This window comes from Podarcis pityusensis (assembly GCF_964106645.2).
Source record: "Podarcis pityusensis genome assembly, chromosome: 10".
Classification (NCBI taxonomy): Eukaryota; Metazoa; Chordata; class Lepidosauria; order Squamata; family Lacertidae; genus Podarcis; species Podarcis pityusensis.
In genome coordinates this window covers 73,972,084-73,994,328 of record NC_138035.1, presented here as the reverse complement: position 1 = coordinate 73,994,328, position 22,245 = coordinate 73,972,084, and the positions used below count along the sequence as shown (strand labels likewise).

Below are 22,245 nucleotides of genomic sequence, written 5' to 3'. Positions count from 1 at the left end.
CTAACAAGGTTATGCTTAAAATTCTACAAAGCAGGCTTAAGCAGTATGTGGACCGAGAACTCCCAGAAGTGCAAACTGGATTTCGAAGGGGCAGAGGAACCAGGGACCAAGTTGCAAACATGCGCTGGATTATGGAGAAAGCTAGAGAGTTCCAGAAAAACATCTACTTCTGCTTCATTGACTATGCAAAAGGCTTTGACTGTGTCGACCACAGCAAACTATAGCAAGTTCTTAAAGAAATGGGTGCTTTTGAATTATGGTGCTGGAGGAGACTCTTGAGAGTCCCATGGACTGCAAGAAGATCAAACCTATCCATTCTTAAGGAAATCAGCCCTGAGTGCTCACTGGAAGGACAGATCGTGAAGCTGAGGCTCCAATACTTTGGCCACCTCATGAGAAGAGAAGACTCCCTGCAAAAGACCCTGATGTTGGGAAAGATGGAGGGCACAAGGAGAAGGGGACGACAGAGGACGAGATGGTGGGACACTGTTCTCAAAGCAACTAACATGAGTTTGACCAAACTGCGGGAGGCAGTGGAAGACAGAAGTGCCTGGCGTGCTCTGGTCCATGGGGTCACAAAGAGTCGGACACGACTAAACAACATAAAGAGACTTCAGTCACTACAAAATCAGACTGGTAAAGGCAGGAAAAGAAGCACAACAGCAAGTGACAATAGAAGTATTGAGAGATGTGCCTACGTGACAGAAGAAAATCATCCGAGAATGCAAGATGACATGGCGCAATGTAATGTGAAGTTGAGTGCAAGACTGTTCGGCACAGACTGCAGGAATATGGTCTAAATGCTAGAATTCCAAGGAAAAAGCCATTGCTATCTTTCAAACAAAGGTTGAAAAGATTAAACTGGGCTAAAACCCATGTTAACTGGACAGCGGAACAATGTGACAGTGTTATTTGCAATGATGAGACCCAAATCTCCTTGTTTGGTAGTGATGGCATGAAATAAGTGAAAAGGAATCCGAGATTTACATCCTACTTGCATTACACCTACTGTGAAACACCCAATTAGTGTTATGATCTGGGGATGTATGACAGCAAAAGGTGTGGCCAGAATTTGTGTCATTAATGGGAATGTAAATGCCGTAAATGCCCAAAATGCCGATGAAGCGTCGGACACAACTAAACAACAACAAATGCCCAAAAATACATAGCCCAGACCTTAACCCAATTGAAAATCTATGGAGCTGACCAAAGAAACTTGTTAGTCAGAAGCAACCCAGCAATAAAACCCAATTAATAGAGGCAATAATTCAATCTTAGTTTCACATGATCACAGCTGAACTGAAAAACTTGGTTCACTCCATGGGAAGGTGTTGTAAAGCCGTAATTAAAGCTAAAGGTTACCCAACTATTAAGTGACATGGTGAGAACTTTTGTATATCTAATTTCTTCTATGTGTTTCACATTTCTTCTTTTATGACTGCTGTTGAAATAAATAATCCTTCATAAAAGTTACTGCATTACATTCTTCATTAAAATATCCTTCCATTGATATATAATTTTATGGTACTACTCCCCAAAAAGTGATGTTATGAGGCATCAAACCTCGGAAATACACTTTCCCCAAAAGGTTCCCACCATTTTGGCCCCGTGTGTGGAATCCTAGTCCCCCCCCCCCCCCGCAGCACGGCGCCCGCTTCTCTTCCGCCCCCCCCCCCGCAAATCCCGGGATCCTCCGCTGCTGCTGCCGCGGCGGCCGCCCTCTTCCCGGCCGGAAAGGGCGTCTGAGGCGGGCGTCAGTGCGGCTGCGCGCCGGGCTGCTTTGGCTGCGAGGCTTCCGTAGGAGCGGCGGCGAGGGGCTGCTTCGCTCCCGGCCGGCGTCTGAGGCGAAGGCGCCATGGACGTCGTCAAGGCCGAGATCGAGCGGAAGCGGAAGCTGCTGGAGGAGAAGGAGCTGCTCGGGGTAAGCGGGGCCCGGGGCTCCTCCTGCCGGGTGGGGGGGGGGCGGGGCGTCTCCGGGGCCCCAGAGGGCGGCGGGGGAGCCTCGGCCAGAGAGCGCGGCTCTTGCCTGGCGAGCCGGGCTCTGCGGGGGAGCCTCTCGCTCGGTCTCGCCGGTGTTTCTGGCGCCCCCGGGGGGGCAGGGGGGGCACAAAGGCCGGACACGAAAGGCCGGCGAGTGGGATGAGCTTCCCCGAAAGACAGCTGGTCCCCCGCCGCCCGCCGCCCCCATAATCTGCCACAGGAAGAGACACTGGAAGACATTTCCCTCCTGGCTCAAGTCGGGGCCGCCCGCTCCTTCCTTCGGGCTGCCCAGGAGCAAAGCTCTGCCCGCCCCAGCCTGGCTATGGGGCTGCCGGGGCTTTTCAGTGCCCGGAAGCCAGCAGCTGTCTCTGGATATGCCCTGGGACCATATGGGAAGAATGTGCTGGTGGCCTTTGTATATTCACGTCACTGTATATTAGAGGAGAACCCCTTTCCCCCCTCAGTGTGCTAGTTGCTACTGGTTCCTGTTAACTATCATTGAGCTGTTACGAATCTGACAGCCCATCCCATTGTGCTTCACATGACTGAAAGAAGAATGGTTAGTTGTTTATGAAACATCACAATGTAGTAACTACTTTCCTTTCTTTCAGGGAAATAAAAAATACTTTAAGCGTAGTGAGTTGGCCAAGAAGGAAGAAGAGGCATATTTTGAAAGATGTGGTTGCAAGGTAATGTGAAAGCAGTATTGGTAGTGATTCTGGTTAGCTGAGCAGTGTCTGCTTAATCATAGTTTAAAATGTATTAATAGATTAGTAGGAAATACACTGATTGCAGCATGGTTATTAGTGACTAAAAATGGGAAGAATCAAGAACCCCTACTCAAAGAGGCAGGGAAAAGAAATATATGGTGTCAGATCTTAATACGTTAAATAAAATAACTTCTAAAGGGCATGCAACTAAGAGATTTTTGGAATGTTGGCATAAATTTCTACAGTTCTAGAATCTGGATAAAGAAAGTATCAAAACGTTTGTGTGTGAGAGAGATTAGAGTTACTTTAAACAGTTACAATATGATGGCTGGGAAAAATTACGAATAGGTGTGTTAAAAATAATCAAATGAATGGTGAATGCTGTATTTATATTTCCTCTATCCTTTTTATTATTTAATTTAATAAAAAATGAATAATTCTTTGTTCACTCTATCACTGTTGCACTTTAGCCTGTAAACGAGAAGCCACCAGGAGAGGTATGAGTTTCCAAGAAAAGTTTGCAATGCAGGAAGAGGCATGCATGAGTATGCAGCTATTTGAATTTGTGTTTATAGTTTGGCTTCTGTGGAGGGCATGAGGCTGCTTGAGAATAAAGCTTTTCTTTTTAAGTTGTGCTCCAGCAGGCATGTACCCTGGATCTGATATAACCAACCCTTTTGTAAAGCAAAGTAGAGGCTGCTAATTTCTAGATGCTGGCTCCATTGTGGGGTGAGGGGGTGTGTGGCCTGAATGCGTAAAAGATGTATACCTTCCTTTCTTAGGCTGTAATCCTAATCCTGTTTACCTAGGAATAAATCCCATTGAATTTAATAGATTTTAACTTCTGAGTTGACATGGTTAGCCTCGACCTCTTAGCCAAGAATGTCCACTTCTTGAAAGGCTATGAAATGCAGCTTGCATTTCTTGTTGTTTAGTTGGGGTGAAATAATAACTAAACTCATACGTAAGACACATCATGACAAATAAGTCACCTGGAAGGCCTTTGCTCTTCTTTCCACCTCACTTTGATTGTATCAAAGCAGTTTGGATGTGAGGATTGTAGCGTGGAAATTTAGTAATGGGAAGTAATAGAACTAAATAATTGCCAATTTGCTGCCTTTCTTTTGGTATCCCAAAATCTGTTGCCTAAAGCAGGCCCAGTTTATCCGGTCTCATTATGGTTGGTCAGAATCTGATATATCCCATAGTATCCTACAGTATCCTGTAGTGTCAGGCCTATATATATATATATATATATATATTTCACAAGTCATTAAGCCTATTAAAATCAAGTTTCTTTTAGACAGAATTATTAGCAGTATTCAATTTAACATATTTCAAATATGCTGTGGAACTTAGCTTTTATGAAGTAGGATTGCTGGGATAGCTCAGTCCAGTAGAGCATGAGACTTAATCTCAGAGTCGTGGGTTGAAGCCCCTTGTTGGGCAAAATATTCCTGCATTGCACTAAATGACTGTTAAGATCCCTTCCAACTCTATGATTCTATGGTATTTTATGTTGTTATTTTTATTTCCTTTGCAACATCTATGAAAAGATAGGGTTTATAACTTCTGTTAGAAGGAGGAGTGTTATGACTTATATCATCCATCATCATTGGACTTATGATGAAAGCTGGTGGGGCCAGGACTTAATGAGATACCGTATTGTGCACAAGCCTATACAGTGGTGCCCCGCAAGACGAATGCCTCGCAAGATGAAAAACTTGCTAGACGAAAGGGTTTTCCGTTTTTTGAATCGTTCCGCAAGACGAATTTCCCTATGGGCTTGCTTTGCAAGACGAAATGTATTGCGAGTTCTTGCGAGTTTGTTTCCTTTTTCTTAAAGCCGTTAATAGCCGCTAAGCCGCTAATAGCCACTAAGCCGCTAATAGCCGTGCTTCGCAAGACGAAAAAACCGCAAGACGAAGAGACTCGCGGAACGGATTAATTTCGTCTTGTGAGGCACCACTGTAGCTGCAGGAGTGAAATGGAGTGCCGTGGAGGAATAATTTTGGAGTGAGGAAGGAGGCAGAATGTGTGGAGGGAGCCTGCCAGAGAGGGTGCTTTTCTTTTATAATAGAAAAAGCTGCTGGTACTCACCATGAAGTTGTTACAGTAATTGCCACACTTTTAACATTTGGAAAAAAAGGTGCCAGTACTGCATTCCCTTGAGTATTCCCAGAAAAGAGCACTGGCTTGTGTATAACTATGAAGGAAAGCATTTCTGTTATTTTCTGGCTGTCACTACAGTTTTACTAACTTACATGGCAATAATATCAAGTAGCTGTGTCATTTCTCGTTTGACCTGGTTGCTTATGTCCCACTTAGAGAAACTTGGTTAAAATATTAGGAGTGTGGATGGAGCCAGTTGCTTTTCAAATAAACAAAACTAGGAGACATTTTAGCTCACCAAGAGCCTCCCAGATCTCTGCATTTCATTGAAATGTTGTTAGTGTGTTTAAAACAAAACAAAAAACTCTGACATTTTGCAAATGAAGGTGCATTTGCTAAAGTCCTGAAAGTACTTTTATTTTATTTTATTTGGTGCAGACATTGCTTGTAACAATCCCACTGGTAAAATGGCTTAAATCTTTTTTTTTCCTGTCTGGGTCTTAACTCCTTTATTATCATAACCAACTTCTTTTTCACAGCTATTTGGGTGTATGATAATGCATTTTAAAATACTGTTTTATACAATGAACTTAGGGCTGCTATTCTGTAAAAATCACTGTAATTTTTGCTTACTACTTAAATGGTCCCAGATGTGCACTGTGGAGCTTTCCCCAAGGAATGGAGATATGCTTGAATGGCATTCTGCATTGATAGGTGAAATTGTCACCTGTGTCTATGGTAGAGAACGGCTGATAACACACTTCTTGAAAGTATGAGACATTTCAACCAGGGTATAATAGTTTGCACAGAAAAATATTGTTACTGTTATTACCCACCATTCACCCTCATGTCATAGGCCAGGTTAAAAAGGTAAAGGGACCCCTGACCATTAGGTCCAGTCGTGGCCGACTCAGGGATTGCGGCTCTCATCTCACTTTATCGGCCAAGGGAGCTGGCGTACAGCTTCCGGGTCATGTGACCAGCATGACTAAGCCGCTTCTGATGAAACCAGAGCAGCGCATGGAAACGCCGTTTACCTTCCTGCCGGAGCGGTACCTATTTATCTACTTGCACTTTGACGTGCTTTCGAACTGCTAGGTTGGCAGGAGCAGGGACTGAGCAACAGGAGCTCACCCCGTTGCGGGGATTCGAACCGCCGACCTTCTGATCGGCAAGTCCTATAGGCCAGGTTACAATGTAAAAAGCAGTTTAAAAATACAAAAAATACAACCACAATAAATAGGGTGGGTCCTGACAACATACATTTCAGGTAATAGCTGATATTTTCTCAAGCCTCAGTTCACATGTAATGGCAGACTGTGGTTTGGCTTCTTCCTCCTTGTATGTGCTCTGTTTTCCTGGTTTGCCCATTGTTTTCCAGTCTAGCTGGATTGGGCAAACTGGTTTGTGCAAGCCATAGTGTGCCTCCAAATCACAATTGGAAACCATAGTTTTCAGTTACTGTATATTGTTGTCTAGTTGTTGTATGTAGTAAACATAGTTCTCCTTTTGCCCATTTTCTGAGTGGCTGATGAGTTATGCATATCACCATGATAGTTTCAATGTACTGAATACCATATTGACTATATGTAGCAGGTTTCTCTTCACAAAAACGCTAGCTTTGTTTTGTCTGAAATTATAATTATTTCCATACTTTGTGGAGTGGAGAACTGAGGAATGCTTGCAGCCTATAGTTTATCTATATGAAACTTCCATAGACAGGGCAAAGCGAATTCTAAATTATTTTATATTACTGGCACGTCTTAGAGTTACGGTCAGGTTTTTGCATGTCGGCTGTGCTGTGTAGTGCTAATAGCTGCTCTTAGAAGCAATCAGTGTTCCTGGAAGTTTAGACTTTTTCTGTGCCCATATTTAAAACTGATTATGTTATGTTCCTTGTCTCTACCTAGGTTCAGCAGGAAGAGGAAGAGGAGGAGAAGACAGTAACTACATCAAATCCAGTATTGGAACTAGAGTTGGCAGAGGAGAAGTTGCCTATGACTCTTTCTAGACAAGAGGTAAAGACAAATATATGGAGCTGGCAATATGCAGATAATTGTTTTGCCTTTACCAGATTAACAAATCTGCAGAGTATTTATATTTTACTGTGTGAAATTATAGTTATCATGAATTAACTATATGCCCATGAAGTTGTACAAGAGACCAGGGAATCAGCTAGCTAAATATATGAGGATATTCATCAGACTAGCTTTTCAGGCAGTAAAAATTTCGCATCAGTAACTTGTACTTTACTGATTTACCTGTAGCCAGTGCAGACATAATGATGGCTTACTCTTAACTGCAGGTAGGTAAGAGATCAGGAGTTCTCCCTCACTCTCTTCCTACCCTTTTGAGAGTGATTTTCCTATTACCATACCATGCATTTACAAGGATATCACTGTTTGATGCCTAATGTTAGAGATGCTTAGAGCAGACCCATTGAAATAAATGTTCTTAACACATTGATTTCAGTGGGTCTGCTAAGAGTGAAGTTTGGATCCCTTTCGGAGCTTGAAGTATGGGTGCCCCCAACAGAATTTTAAAAATCTGGCTGTATAATTTGGAACTAATGTGATTTGGAATTAATGTGATTTGATAGGCCTGTTAATAAAAATAATATTTAAAAAAAAAGATTTCAGTGGGTCTGCTGAGTATGTCAGACATTTGTTAATCATGATTAAGTCTCAACAGGCTTCCTATTGAATTAGGATTTTAAGACAATATTAAATTGTTTTCAAATCCTGATTGAAATAAATATTCCAAGCTATAGACATATTCCTCAGTTGTTGTAAAATTGGAAAGCTCAATCTAGAAAGAGGATGGAAGCTGTGTTACATCTGTCCCAACCCTTCAGGCGTTCCTGGGCTACAACTAGCATGATTCCTGACTGCTGGTTATGCTGGTTGGGGCAGACGTAGCCCAACAGTATACGGAGGGCGCCACATAGGTAACCCCCAACCTAGTTCATTGGAGATAATGTATTAATTTCCATCCACATTTCAGACATATATCTGTATGTATTGCCCCAAAATGTAGCCTAAATGTTCCCAACTTAACGTGGCTTAGGAACTCCTGTTATTCATCACAGAATTCTACTCACGTATGCGCCATAGATCAGAGGTGCAATTTTTGTAATTATATTTAGCTAAAGCGAGATGTGCACCGCAACCCCAGAGTCGGCCATGACTGGACCTAATGGTCACGGGTCCTTTACCCTTAAACAGCTGCCACTAGTCATCATTAGGTATGTTGCTGCCCATTCTGTGCTCTTTAGCAAGGAACGATAAATTTCGTGAAAATAAGCAAGCACAGTGCTTGAGTTGTAATACCCTGTGGGGATGTGAATGGGTTGTTTGTTCTATTTTCTTCATTTGTTTAAAAGAAACACTTGACTTTTTCCAGGTCATGAGGAGATTGAGAGAAAGGGGTGAACCTATCAGACTTTTTGGAGAAACAGATTATGATGCCTTTCAGAGGCTGCGAAAGATAGAAATTCTAGCGCCAGAAGTCAACAAGGTAAATCTGTGCATAAGCATAAGAGAGATCATTTAAAGGGCTATCCCTGTGCAAAATTGGTGCACCTGTAACATTATAGCCATGGATATCCTGCTTCTTGTGCCCCTACCTGTGTATATACTTCATAAATATATAATGTTATAATCCCACATAGAGGGACACAGAAAGTGCGTTCTGTCATCTTGACTTCTGTCAAGTGCCTTCTATCAACTTATTACTACACTTCAGTGTTGTAAGTAATGGTTTGGATTTACAGATAACCTCAGTTGTAAGCTTTTTGTTGTTTAGAGGACAAATTTAGAAGTCACAACTTCTAAATTTGTCCTCTAAACAACAATATACAACAATTATGTAATATACATAAGTATATTACTGTAACAGATGGGTAGCCGTGTTGGTCTGCCATAGTCGAAATAAAAAAATTCCTTCCTGTAGCACCTTAAAGACCAACTAAGTTAGTTCTTGGTATAAGCTTTCGTGTGCATGCACACTTCTTCAGATATTACTGTAGTGAGACTTGGGATCAGTTCATGCATTTATCAGCTTCAGAGAAAGAGAACTGCCACCACTCAAATTGTGGCTGCTTGTGTGAATGACACTTCCTTTACTATTGGGCCCAGTATGTGTAGGATTCTCCAATGATATGAACTCTCTCTTAATGCTAAATCATGATTATACAATTTTTATTATTTATTATTTATTAAATTTCTATTCTGCCTTTCATCCAAGGATCACAAGGCGGTTTACAACATTAAAACACAAAAATACATATAGTAACAAATAAAAGCAATGCTCCCACAGTATTGTTATTTATGATATTATTTATTAATGTTTAAAACAACTCATAGGATTATGTAGTATCATGCCATGATACTCAAAGTCTGTATATAAAAAATTGTAAGATACTTAAACATATTTTTTCAGGGCTTCAATTATGACAGTTCCTAGGATAACTCTGCATACTCTCAACTGTTGTTTTCCTTTCCATAGGGATTAAGGAATGACCTGAAGGCTGCTTTGGATAAGATTGACCAGCAGTATCTGAATGAAATTGTGGGTGGGCAGGAACAGGGAGAGGATGATACACAGAATGATCTCAAAGTCCATGAAGAGAACACAACAATTGAAGAATTGGAGGTATTATATTATTTTTTACTGTTTTCAAATTGTGACCAAGGCACCATGCTGGTAAATAAATTCTGCACCAAGAGAAGATGGATTCTGCTACTTGCAAAAAGAATGCAGATTGAGAAAATGTGCATAATTCTCATTTGTATAATTTTACAAGTTTTATAATTTCCTACTAATTTATTTAGACAAGAGACAATTGGGCTGCAGAAATTTCTGCAAGAGTTGTCCATAGTGGTTAAATTGCATGGAGCCTGGCAGAAACCTGCACCCCCTCCATTGCCTTTTTAATGACTCCCTTACTTGCTCTTTTTAAGAAGCCAGTTGGGGAGAGCATAATTTGTCTAAAATGTGAAGGGGACTGTCATGGAGAGGCTTTTGAATTTTATTATGGGTTCCCCCATATGCTTGCTGCTATGATGGCTTGAAATGTGCTCTCTACCTGAGACAGTCTCTTCCTAAGGAAGCCGGAACTTGGAGACTTCTATCACATCTCCCCTTAATTTCCTTTTCTCTACGCTAAACAAACTGCTCCTTCAGTTGTTTCTCATAGGACGTGTTTTCCTCACCCATCAACATCTTGGCCACCCTCCTCTGGCCACCCTCTAGTTTATCAGTGTATTTTAGCATGGCACCAATAACTGGGTGCACTACTCTTCAGCTGCATAGACTAGAGTGGAACTCTGTTCCTTGTGATCCGAACACTCATGCTTCTGTTAACGCCACTTAAAAATTACATTAACTTCTTATAAAGAGCCACACCACACTGCCCTGTTCATGTTCAGATTGCAATCAACTCGGACACCTGTATGTTTTTAATGCTAAGCCAGGTCTTCCCCATCTTAAACTTCTGTCCTTTTTGTACCTGTTTACAGGACTTAACATTTATCTCTACTTTCATCATGTTGGCCCAGTGTTGCAACCTTTTAAGGTCATTCTGAATCCTGATTCTCTGTTCTTTGATATTAGATCTACTCAGCTTCATGTGATCTGCAGTTTTTATAAGGATACCAACTATGCCAGGCATCCCCAAACTCTGCCCTCCAGCTGTTTTGGGACTACCAACTCCGATCATCCCTAGCTAACAGGGCCAGTGGTCAGGGATAATGGGAGTTGTAGTCCCAAAACAGCTGGAGGGCCGAGTTTGGGAATGCCTGCACTATGCCCTCAGCCTAGTCATTTATAAAAAATGTTTGAATAGCACAGGAACCAAGGCTAGGGCCTTGTAGCAATCCTCTTAAGACTTCTTGCCATTAAAGGAGCACCTGCTGATTATGGTTGCTCACTGAACAGTAGAATTGACCAGCCCATATTTATCATTTTGTGAATAAGAATATCACGGGAGACTTGATCAGAGGCTTTGCTGAAATCAAGTTACACTGTGTCCATGGCATTGCCATGAACTACTAAAAAAGGGTAAGGTTTATGTGGATGATTTATTCTAGATTAAACACATGATGAATGATAATCAGTGCATTGTTTTCAAATGTTTATGGACACTTAATAATCTGTTGGGTATCAGTGTTAAGTTGAGTGGCCGGATCCAACTCCCCCCCGCCCCATTTTGGAAGATAGGGGCAATATTTACCCAACTCCAGTCTTACAGAACCTCATCTGTTTCCCAGTAATTCACAAAGATTACAGTAACTGTCTCTGAAATAAAACCTATAAGTTTCTTCAACAGCTTGCAGTATAATTTATCTGGCCCATGGGACTTGAACTCACCTATAGCAGTGTCCCTGGGCTGCCTCACCTCATACCATTTGTTCTACTTTCCCCAGTTTGAATACAATTCCACTTAGGGGCGACTGAAACAAAATTGGAATTGAGTGGTTCTGTCTTCTGTCCATCACCTGTCATTAATTTCTTCATCTTCTCCAAGCAGCGGACCTACCCCTTTCCTGTTCTTCTGGCTCTGAACATATCCAGTGAATCCCTATATTTTTGTTTTTAGCATCCCTTGCAAGCTTTTGCTTCTTCCAGGCTTCAGCCTTGCTGAAACCATCTTTACAGGTTTGGGATCCTCCATCAAACTTGTCCTTCCTCATATGTGCCTCCCTCTGTCTCCTGGCTGTGTCTTTTTAAAGTCTCTGCTCATTGGAGAGCTCTTTGTGCATTCACTGGCCTCTTTGGATGTCTCCTGTTTTCTCACTGGAATGGTTTGCGACTGTTTTTTCACTATTTCCACATTTGAAAATCTCCCATTCCACTTGTGCTCTTTTTTTCTTATTCAGAATTTCTAGTCATGGAATTCTATGGCTTCCTAAAGCTGTCTTTCCTTAAAGCCCAAGGTACAAATCCAACTTGGCTTTGTTTGTATTTCCCTTGCTATCACATAGGAATCTGCCTTAGACCAATGCAGACCACTGATCGGTGAGACTCAGCACTGGCTGGTAGCAGTTCTCCAGGGTTTCAGGCAGGATTCAGTGATGGTCCTACTGGGAGACACCAGGGATTGAACCTAAGACCTGTTGCATGCAGACTTATGCTGGGCCACAATATATATATCACACGTTCCAAGATGATATAGTTCCCCCAAGGCTCACACCACTTTCACTTCATCAAGCAGGTCTTTATTAAGTCCAAGAGCTCAGCTCCTTCCTTGTTCCTTTGGCAGGTTGATCAGGAAGGCAAAAATTTATTAGACGTTTGATTGTTAGCAGATTCCAGGGCAGTTGAAGTCCTCCATTACAACCATCATATTCTCTTTTTGTAATCTGTTGTAGAAAATCATCACCCACATTTCCCACTTGGCTGGGTAATTTGTAGTATGCTGCCACAATGATGCCACTTTTGTTTTTCTCTCCTTTTATCCTTACCCAGATGCTTTCAACAGAGCTTCCACTCTCAGATTCATGGATTTCTGTGCAGGTGTGTGTGCTTGTGTCTGTGTCCCTTTCCCTTTCTGGACTCTATTCCTTTAGAACAAGATACTGCCATCACTTCTAACATCCATTCACGAGCCTCGTCCCATCAAGTGTCAATGAGACCTATTGGGTCAACTTACCTGCCTGTATTAGGGTATTAAAATCATCCTGTTAGTTTCCCATACTGCTGTGTGCTGGTTAGTACATAGACTTTGAAATCTATGGGTGCTGCACCCTCTCAGTTTTTGTGCTGTATTTACTGGAAAGTTGCTAGGCATCACCTTCATTGCCCTGTGTTTTCCTTTCTTGTCTCTCATACATGGCTCAGTTCTTATCTCTGGGCTTTGGGTTCCCTTCCCTGCAGGGTTAGTTTAAAGTCCACATGATGAGGCTTGTGGGGCTCCTGCCAAACACATCTCCCCCATCCTCATGAGTTGTACCCCATCTCTTACCAGAAATTCATCATTTGGGTAGCACTGGCTGTGGCCCAAAGAACCAGACCTTTCCTGATGATCAGCAGGAATGGAAGACAATTGTTGGATTTGATGAGTCTCTGCATCCTCTCTGTTGTGTCTTGGAGGGCAGCACCACTCTTGAGATAACATGTCATGTCTGCACTCAGCTGTGTCTGTCTCTGGGGAATCTCTTGTTCAGAGGAACAAACTGAAAAATTCCATAGAATATATGAGTAAACACTGGGATGTGACTTGGTTAGCATTCTCAACCCTGACTTACAAAATTTAAAGGGAGAGCCTTTCAAGAACACTGTGAAGTACTTCCTAATTTTATCTGTAATATTATGTTCTTTATGTAAACTTGCATCAGTTATTTTTGTTTTTGGAAGACATCTCAATGGAAAATCTCTTTTGCAGGCTTTGGGAGAATCTTTAGGACAAGGGGATGACCATAAAGACATGGATATCATAACCAAATTCTTGAAGGTAAGTAGCCTAACAAGCAAGAACCTCTGGCCTGTAAGCAATCATGGCTGGGGCATCATCATTTTCTAGGACTATTCTATTACATGGAAAATGTCGATTCGTTTATAGTATGATATAATAATAATTAATAATTTATTGTTTATACCCCGCCCATCTGGCTGGGAAATAATTACAACCCAATCAGATACATATCTATCTATCTATCTATCTATCCAGAATTAACTAACATTGCAAGTACTATTTCTTTGTAAGTAAATGAATGGGGTTGCAGCTTTAGTTTATGGACACTGTTCATATTTAGCCACTGTGTGGCAGTGTGGCTTAAATTTGTTTGTCATCTTCAGTTTCTTCTTGGAGTCTGGGCTAAGGAGTTGAACGCCAGAGAAGATTATGTAAAACGTGGTGTACAAGGCAAACTAAACAGCGCCACTCAGAAGCAGACAGAATCATACCTGAGACCTCTGTTCAGAAAACTTCGGAAAAGGGTAACTTCAGCAACACACTATCTTAAGTCTACTACTAAATTTAGGCATGAATGTTTTACCAGCAGACAATTCTTACCCTCCGTTCCACACTTTGTTTACAATCTAGCTTGATGATGAGAACTCAGAATCTCACACTGTTTTGTGATGTTTTGATTGACCTAATAAAGGTTTTGCCGTATTAGGGATTCTGGAATTAAGCAAGACTGCTTTTTTCAGTCACCCTTTTCTAACTATGTAGCACAGTGGAGGGGAATTTCCAGCCTGTGAGCCAAAGTTGGCCTATAAGCCTCACCATTGGGCTTCCAGGCTGTTTTGGCTAAGCCATGCTCAACTGCCCTCCATCTGATGCCATGTGTGATGTCAGGTATGAGGCAGGAAAGGTTGGGACTTGGCCTAAAAGGGCTTTACTCAGTGTGTTCCAAATGGGGAACAACCAGCTGATTTTCGGGCACTTTGTAAGCACTGTGCTCAACCCTAGTGAAGTGCTGAGCGCAGGGATTGCAAAGGGCCCAACAACCAGCTGATTGCTGTGCTTCTGGGGTGTCACTGTGACATCAGGTGCTCCCACACACCTGTCACAGTTGGCCGGTGGAGTGGGGAGGGGATAAAGATCTGACCCCTGGGGCCAAAATGCTTCCCCACCCCTCATGGAGTGTGTGCAGTGACATTTTCTTTTTCACAGACGGAGGAAGTGAAACAGACTGCTAATCTGTACAATACCAGGGGATGAGATAAATACCTTTCTGGATCTTCTACTTCAGATCCACTGACATGGCCATTTTTTAATTTGCCAGTTTTCTTTCTAGTCTTAGTTAACATTCACTTTTACAACATGTCTGCCTGTGCACAAGATCAAGACAGTAATTCCTTTTTTATAGATAGAAATTAAGGCTGATTTGCAGTAACCCACAGGAAGTCACATAGAAATCCATGGAAGAGGAGTAGAGATGTGAAACCTTTCTTCGAGCCAAACTCAGCTCTCTTGTTAGTCACACTTGTGTTGAACTCACCACACTGTGGAAAACAGGATACAGAAGCTTTGTGGAGCAGCACAGTTGGCAATGGCAGGGGAGAAGGCAGGAAGACTAACAGTAGGTGGAGCCAGTCAGTGACAGGCAGATCCACCCCGTGACTGGCGGCATGGAAGAAGGTGGGCACGGGCAAGGGATTGGCGGAGGGAAGACAGATGGGTGAGGCTGTTGTCGTTTAGTCATGTCCGACTCTTCGTGACCCCCTGGACCAGAGCACGCCAGGCACTCCTGTCTTCCACTGCCTCCTGCAGTTTGGTCAAACTCATGTTGGTAGCTTCGAGAACACTGTCCCACCATCTCGTCCTCTGTCGTCCACTTCTCCTTGTGCCCTCCATCTTTCCCAACATCAGGGCCTTTTCAAGGGAGTTTTCTCTTCTCATGAAGTGGCCAAAGTATTGGAGCCTCAGCTTCACGATCTGTCCTTCCAGTGAGCACTCAGGGCTGATTTCTTTCAGAATGGATAGGTTTGATCTTCCTGCAGTCCATGGGACTCTCCAGAGTCTCCTCCAGCACCATAATTCAAAAGCATCAATTCTTTGGCGATCAGCCTTCTTTATGGTCCAGCTCTCACTTCCATATATCACTACTGGGAAAACCATAGCTTTAACTATACGGACCTTTGTCGGCAAGGTGATGTCTCTGCTTTTTAAGATGCTTTCTAGGTTTGTCATTGCTTTTCTCCCAAGGAGCAGGCGTCTTTTAATTTCGTGGCTGCTGTCACCATCTGCAATGATCATGGAGCCCAAGAAAGTAAAATCTCTCACTGCCTCCATTTCTTCCCCTACTATTTGCCAGGAGGTGATGGGCCCAGTGGCCATGATCTTCGTTTTTTTGATGTTGAGCTTCAGACCATATTTTGTGCTCTCCTCTTTCACCCTCATTAAAAGGTTCTTTAATTCCTCCTCACTTTCTGTCATCAAGGTTGTGTCATCTGCATATCTGAGGTTGTTGATACTTCTTCCGGCAATCTTAATTCCGGCTAGGGATTCATCCCGCCCAGCCTTTCGCATGATGAATTCTGCATATAAGTTAAATAAGCAGGGAGACCCCTCATTTATCCTACTGGATTAGCTTCCAGTGCTCATGTTTTTCTCTCCAAGGATAGTGAAGCAGAGCCATGAGGACACTCAGCGCATGGCAACAGTGAGCTGCCTGCCTCTGCCACTCAGATTCTCTTAGCCTGGAGCAGAGCTGGAGCACGACGGGAGTGGTGGCTGAGTTGGTGGGGTGGCTGGGAAAAGCAAGGAGAAACAGTACTCTAGACAAAGCAAATTAGTAGGATTGGCTGCTTCCCTGCAGATTTGCAAATATATAAAAGCTCCCGTAAGTCTGAACCCTCCACTCATACGCAAAGGTGTGTTCTTTGTCGCAGCATAATTACCCACTTGAGGTCAAGCTTCTCTAATTCTGGTCTGTCTCTGGATCAGGTGTGATTGGCTTTTGCAGCCACTCGCTTTCAAATGAACTGCCATGCTGCTCTGGAAGTGTGCCTGCTTCAGTCACTCAGGCACAAACAGAGGAGCTGGGTTTCTCTCAGGCTGGCTAGTTCTGACTGTCTCCAAAAGTAAGCGTTTTTGGCTGTGAGGGTTGATCATGTCTGTGGTCTTATTTAAGATATAGTGTGCTATGAGAATCACGAGTTTCGTTGCCTACTTGATATTTGCTGTTTTGTCTTTAGAATATCCCTGCTGACATCAAGGAATCAATAACGGACATTATCAAGTTCATGCTGCAAAGGGAGTATGTGAAGGTACTGAACTTTTACAGAGTCGATGATATTTGTGTTTTGTGGCTTAATTGGCTTGAGGCAGGTGCAGGCCAGATCTTCATCTTCCATCACTCCCTCGAGCAAAAAATAAATAAATTGATGGGGGGTGGCGCATCTACCTCTCGATCACCTGGTGTCACAGTGATGTGAAGTGACATTTGAAGCCCCAACAATTAGGTGACTGTTGGGACTTCAAAGCACCATTGATCAGTGGGGCTTCAAAGTCCAGCCCAGGACTCCTTGCAAAGAACCCTTCACTGTGCTTTGTAGCCCCCACAATCAGCTGATCGTCAGCACTTCAAATCACTGTGCAGGGCTCTTTGGAAGCTGATTGGCAATGCTTCTGAAGCCCCTTTTGGCCTAGCCCAGCTGTATTTTTAACCACTTGCATCTGATGTCATATGGGACTTTGGACGATTGGCGACTAAGTGTGACTTTGCCAAATGGCCTGGGGGGCCTAATTAGGTCTCGTGTTGGAGGTTCCCCACCACTGCATTATGGGTTGTGAAAGTGTCTCTAGCTTAACCCTTCAGAGAAATATTATTAGCTCTAATAAGCATAGAAATGCAGGTTCAAACATGTATAAGTTGTTGTTTAGACCTTCAGGTGCAGGGATGGGAGAACATATTGCATTGTATGATTCTTTGAGACTTGGACCGGCTAACATTCAGGTTTGCATGTGGACATTGTCAGACACTGACTGGGCAGGGTGGGTTAATCACATAACGCTGCCCAAGCTTCTGAAAAGTTCTGTTCTGTGTTGATTAATTAGATCTGGGGAATGCTGTATTTTATAGTGGTTTTTTGTGTTTTGTTTTAAACTGATCTAGTAAGATTTTTACTGTTTCAAGAAATGCTAATTTTGGTGCCTTGTCAGTGAAAGTAATAATTATTGTGAAGCCATTTTGCATAAAGCTTGTAAGCATGAGGACTGCAGGTGTGCTCTGGCCTGTGGCTCTAGAACTATTAGCCACAAAATCTGAAGATGGGGCTCTTGGCTTTCTTTTAGCTATCCCTGCAGGCTCTGTGCCTCCCCTGGTGCCTTTTGCCTTGTCCGTCAGTTGCCTGCCTTTATTTCTGCAGGCTAATGATGCCTATCTGCAGATGGCCATTGGGAACGCCCCCTGGCCTATCGGCGTCACTATGGTGGGCATCCATGCGCGAACTGGTCGAGAGAAGATTTTCTCAAAGCACGTGGCTCACGTTCTGAATGATGAAACTCAGAGAAAATACATCCAGGTGAGATAAAGAGTGGTGGATCCATTGTCCGGAGAGTCACTTTCTTTAGTCTTAAGCATTCAGCATTTGTAAGCACAAACAGGAGGCTTAAACCTGCCCCGTTCGGCCCCGGGGCTGCAACTCTCCTGCGTCTGGTCTTGGTTACCAGCATGCCATTCTTGTATTTATCTCTGCAGGGCTTGAAGAGGCTGATGACCATTTGCCAGAAACATTTCCCTACCGACCCATCCAAATGTGTGGAGTACAATGCGCTGTGACAATGTGGATACGCAGGTTATGAGAGAAGAAAGCAGTCTCTATGAAATGCTCTCAGTTTGGGAACTGGAGTGAGCTGGGGTGGGAGAAGAAAGGCGTGCGGCTTTACTGAGGCTCAGTCGCACAGATCACATTCATTTTGTCTTTTGATGAACCTTTATGTCTTCTTCAAGTCCTGGGCTGGAACATGTTGCCGGCTTGTCTCGCTAGCTTGAGGACAAGTTTGTATATGTGTGTGTTTCCTTTAATTTTTATCAGAGCAAAAGTTCAGTTCTACCTTGCCTTTTAGATTTTGAGCCTCCTTGCTTTATAAGGACTGATTTCATCACAGTTTTGAAACATGAGTTGTATTTATCATTGTACATAGGACCATTTAATTTCTTGTTACTTCATTTATAGGAAAAATATATTTCTAAGAAATGCACCCAAGCTTTTGATTGATTCATTGATTTTTGTATCAGAAATTATTTTTCATGATTGTCACCAGGACACTTAACTCCACACTGTGGTGTGAGAACTTTAGGGTGAACAGAACTGGTCCAGCTAAACTGGTATCCTGCTACCTCTGTCTTTGTGCATTATGACTTCATTATCTTATAAAATGCTATCTTGTCTTTGGGGGGGGGGAGTCTGGAGGAATTTTCTGGCACCAAAATTTGAACAATAATTTGTAGGATCATGATAATTACACTGTTAAGTAACAGGTAAAAGGAAAAGATCTTTCAGAGAACCCTTCTCCGACTTTCACCAGGAGCAGGGCCAGCGGTGCACTCTTCCTGGTGCCCGTGCGCCAGCCCTGTTTCCCTTTCCCTCAGGTGAAATCCCCAATGGAGAATGAATCACGAGCGACAGTGGGTTTTTCTTTTGGGAAAACAGGTTGCAAACAGACTTTATTGTAACAGATCTGAAGAAGGAGTTTTGGTTCTTCCTCTTCCACAGAAATGTAACAAACAGTGCTGTTGCTTTTTATTAAAACGTAAACTGTCTCAAGTTATAGGCTGTATGCTGTTCGGGCTTAAGGTTACTTTCTTCTACGCATTTTCCATAGATCAGACTTCTCCACTCCCACTTCAGGAACGGCGGCTTTTAACTGGACTGTTTCCCTGCAGACCCCAAATCCTCCTTGGCCTCAGAACCACTGTTGCCCTTTCCTGTCAGAGGAGCCATTTCCCCGCAAAACACCGTGTGGGACTGTGCCTTGCCTATTTTAATGGGGGTCTGCATCTTCGCTCTCCTCACCCCCTCACAGACCCCAGGAATCTCCCTCCACTCCGCCTCCCTTGCAACTCTGGTCAGTTAACTCTTTGCTGGCAGGGGGAGAAACACTCGGGGACTCAACCTGCTCAGTAAACAAACTTTTCCGTCACACAGGGATAAGTTGCAAAGATTTCTTTGTTACCACTAAATAATGGAAGTTTGAATACTCCTGAAGTAGTTTATCATTATTTTTAATGCCATCATACATGTGAATAGCACTTTATAGAACTGCAGTAAAATGACAGTTCTCTGCTCCTACCATCTGACATTTGACCCAAGGAGAGGTGAAAGAGAGACTGGGAGGGAAGGTGGAGGGGACTGTCAAGATGGTGAAGAATGCATCCCGTTTGGTTGCACGCTCTTAAGCTGACAGATTTAGAAACAAAAGCAAAATATTTGTACCATGAATAAAGCATCAACTAACTATACTTTCCAGACACAGTTTTCAGCAAGAAACTAATCCATTTTAAGTGAAAATGTTCATTTTAACTAGAGATATGGACTGGAACATGATTATCTTTGGGATTACATGTTTCTCTGAACGTTGTGGTACCCGGATGGATTCACCAACTCGGTGTGTTAGTGGAAGCCAGGCTTTTGCAGCAGCCCTTGTCCCCTTGTGTACCCCTACATCTCCCCCACATTGCCCCAGAGGGTCAGGAGAAGCCCCAGAACAATGCATGGTGGGGGGAGAAGGGTGCTCATTTCATCTGGTGAGTAGAAATGCTTTTACTGGAAGAATAATGGTAATAGTGTGGTGCTGAATTCAATTTTTTCTCAAAAAATAGCAGAAATGTGTATTTTAAGATAAAGTAAATTTAGGAAGGCATACATTGAGATAAAATATGTACAAGATGGGAGCAGCGGAAGAAAAAATGTTAAAGTAATTGTATTAGAGGGATTTCTGTAAGGTAAGAGTTTGATATATAACACAGTAGAAAAGAGTTTGAACAAAAACACTCTGGAGGTGTGAGTGAGAAGTCAATGCATGAAGCAATGCAACTATTTAATTTGAAGTCAGTTTCGTAAAAAATAGGAAATTCAATAAATTTATATATAAAAGATAAAGTATTTGCTTACAAAATCTCTCTAAGGTAGTATTTTGTGTGAATTAGCAATGCACAGATGAATGCAACAATGGAATGGAATGGATTTAAGAATGAATATGTGCAGAATGAACATTTACCTAATAGTCCAGGTTGATAAGCTCCGAGATTAGGTATTTCAAAACGGATCTCAAAAGCAAGAGCAGATTTATATGGAAGGAAAAAGTCATTGAGGCAGTCAGGTTCAGCAGTTTGAGCTTAATTATACTTTTTAATTCTTACTGTGTACATGGTAGGGATTGGGAGGTCATTTTCAGGACATAGGCTGCGATGAAAACATTGAGTAAGTGTTTAGTGTTCAGCTTGCAGAAAAATATGAAAATGTAAGTTCTGAGGGTGCATTCAACAGCACTTTTAATGCCTTTAAGTTAATTCAGTGCCTGCCTTATTTGATGTGAGGGCTAACATAACACATGAAATGTCTACACCAGCTGTTCCTTGGCATCCATAATGTTCATGCAGATAACAATGCTAACCATGCTAATTGCAAATAGCTAAAGTATGCAGATTAGCCAAGGTTCTCTGGTCCATGACGTTTCCATTACAGCTCTGAAGCTGAATGAATTTGTGACAGTTTACGGAACAGTATCCACATTGACTTCCAAGTATGTGTCTTGCAGCTTAAATTCTTCAAATGTACATCAGTTTTGTTCAGAATAATGGTAGTAAGACTGTGTTTCCCATATTTCTGATAGTTCAGGCAACCTTTTCTTTAAAATGGAGACAAAACCACTCTTATTGCAGAAAATGTTTATTTTTAATAATTAGGAGTAAAACTCGCTGCTTTCAGAGGAGCCCATTCCTTGTGTGCTGTGCACTGACCACGAATACAAGCATGACTCCCAAATGGCAGGAAGCGTGCCCAGAACAGTAACTCATCCAGAGACGCAGGAAGCAGCCTCCTTGAAGGTGTGCACCTCTGCTGTGCTTTCACTTGGAGAGACTTGGAACAATATTATTACCTCTGAAGCAAGAAGCACAGTACACTTTCCTCCCTCTCTCCTTTCACAGAGGTTGGTAGGAAAGACATGAGTCCACAACATTTAATCTTTCAAGGACACCAGGCAGCCTCTCTTGTGTGGGTGGATACTTTGACCTCATGGGCACTTCGGATTATTTAATAACAACTTGGGACATTAGGAATTACTGTGTGAGGGACGGTTATTTAGGACCACTTGAATACTTGAGATTTTATTGCTGTGTATGGCTGGAAGATAGAGTGTAGGAGGTTCTTAATTTGTAAATATGTAGGTGCTTTGGTCTCTGAATACTGTATTGATAGTTCAGGTGCACTCTTCTCTTTCAGGATGGTTGAAACTGTCTTAGTTCATTTGACAAACTTCTGGAAGTCTCTCTCAGCTCAGATTCTTGCTTGCACTGAAGTTGGCAGGGTTTTCATGGGGTTTGATCCTGTTGTACCTTATGAACAATTCAAGTTCTGCCAGTTCAGGATATTTTCATCTTTAGGAAACTGAATAAGCAGCAAATAAAACATATTTGCTTTTTTTAAAAGGGTTTTGATCTGTTTCTGTTCTGTTTAGTCACTAGGCACAGATTATAGGGTGAATGCTGCTATGGCAGCTGCTGCTCATGGAAGACTGGAGGCTCTTTACTCCAGTATCTGTCTGGGAGGCCGGGTAGAAAACTCTGAGAAGAATGTCTGTTCCTCCAGAATGTGGCAGTCGAGACTGGATTTCTTACAGGACTGTGGTAAAGTAAACAGGGCTTTTGTTTCCAGAGTGTGATGATACCAAGTTTATGGGCACATTCTCGCATTCCTGGAGGCACTGGGGGTGGGGGTGGGGAGGCAGTGGTGTGGTTACTTCACACAGTGGTTTAGCATCTCCTTT

At 42.6% G+C, this 22,245-nt stretch overlaps 1 protein-coding gene across 4 annotated transcripts; it reads left to right on the top strand.

Annotated features, from left to right (window-relative positions):
* The first annotated feature begins 1,767 nt into the window (after positions 1–1,767).
* PRPF18 (pre-mRNA processing factor 18) lies at positions 1,768–19,022 on the top strand. 4 transcript variants are annotated; one of them, XM_081023794.1, is made up of 12 exons: positions 1,768–1,921; positions 2,592–2,669; positions 3,161–3,187; positions 6,713–6,820; positions 8,205–8,318; positions 9,309–9,455; positions 12,270–12,317; positions 13,186–13,254; positions 13,599–13,739; positions 16,449–16,520; positions 17,622–17,777; positions 17,954–19,022. In XM_081023794.1, the coding sequence occupies exons 1-12, from the start codon at positions 1,856–1,858 to the stop codon at positions 18,032–18,034; spliced, it is 1,107 nt and encodes a 368-aa protein (XP_080879920.1). In that variant the 5' UTR covers positions 1,768–1,855; the 3' UTR covers positions 18,035–19,022. The 4 variants fall into 4 exon arrangements, with proteins under 4 accessions (XP_080879920.1, XP_080879921.1, XP_080879922.1 ...); XM_081023795.1 differs by lacking the exon at positions 3,161–3,187; XM_081023796.1 differs by lacking the exon at positions 12,270–12,317.
* The last annotated feature ends 3,223 nt before the right edge of the window (positions 19,023–22,245 follow it).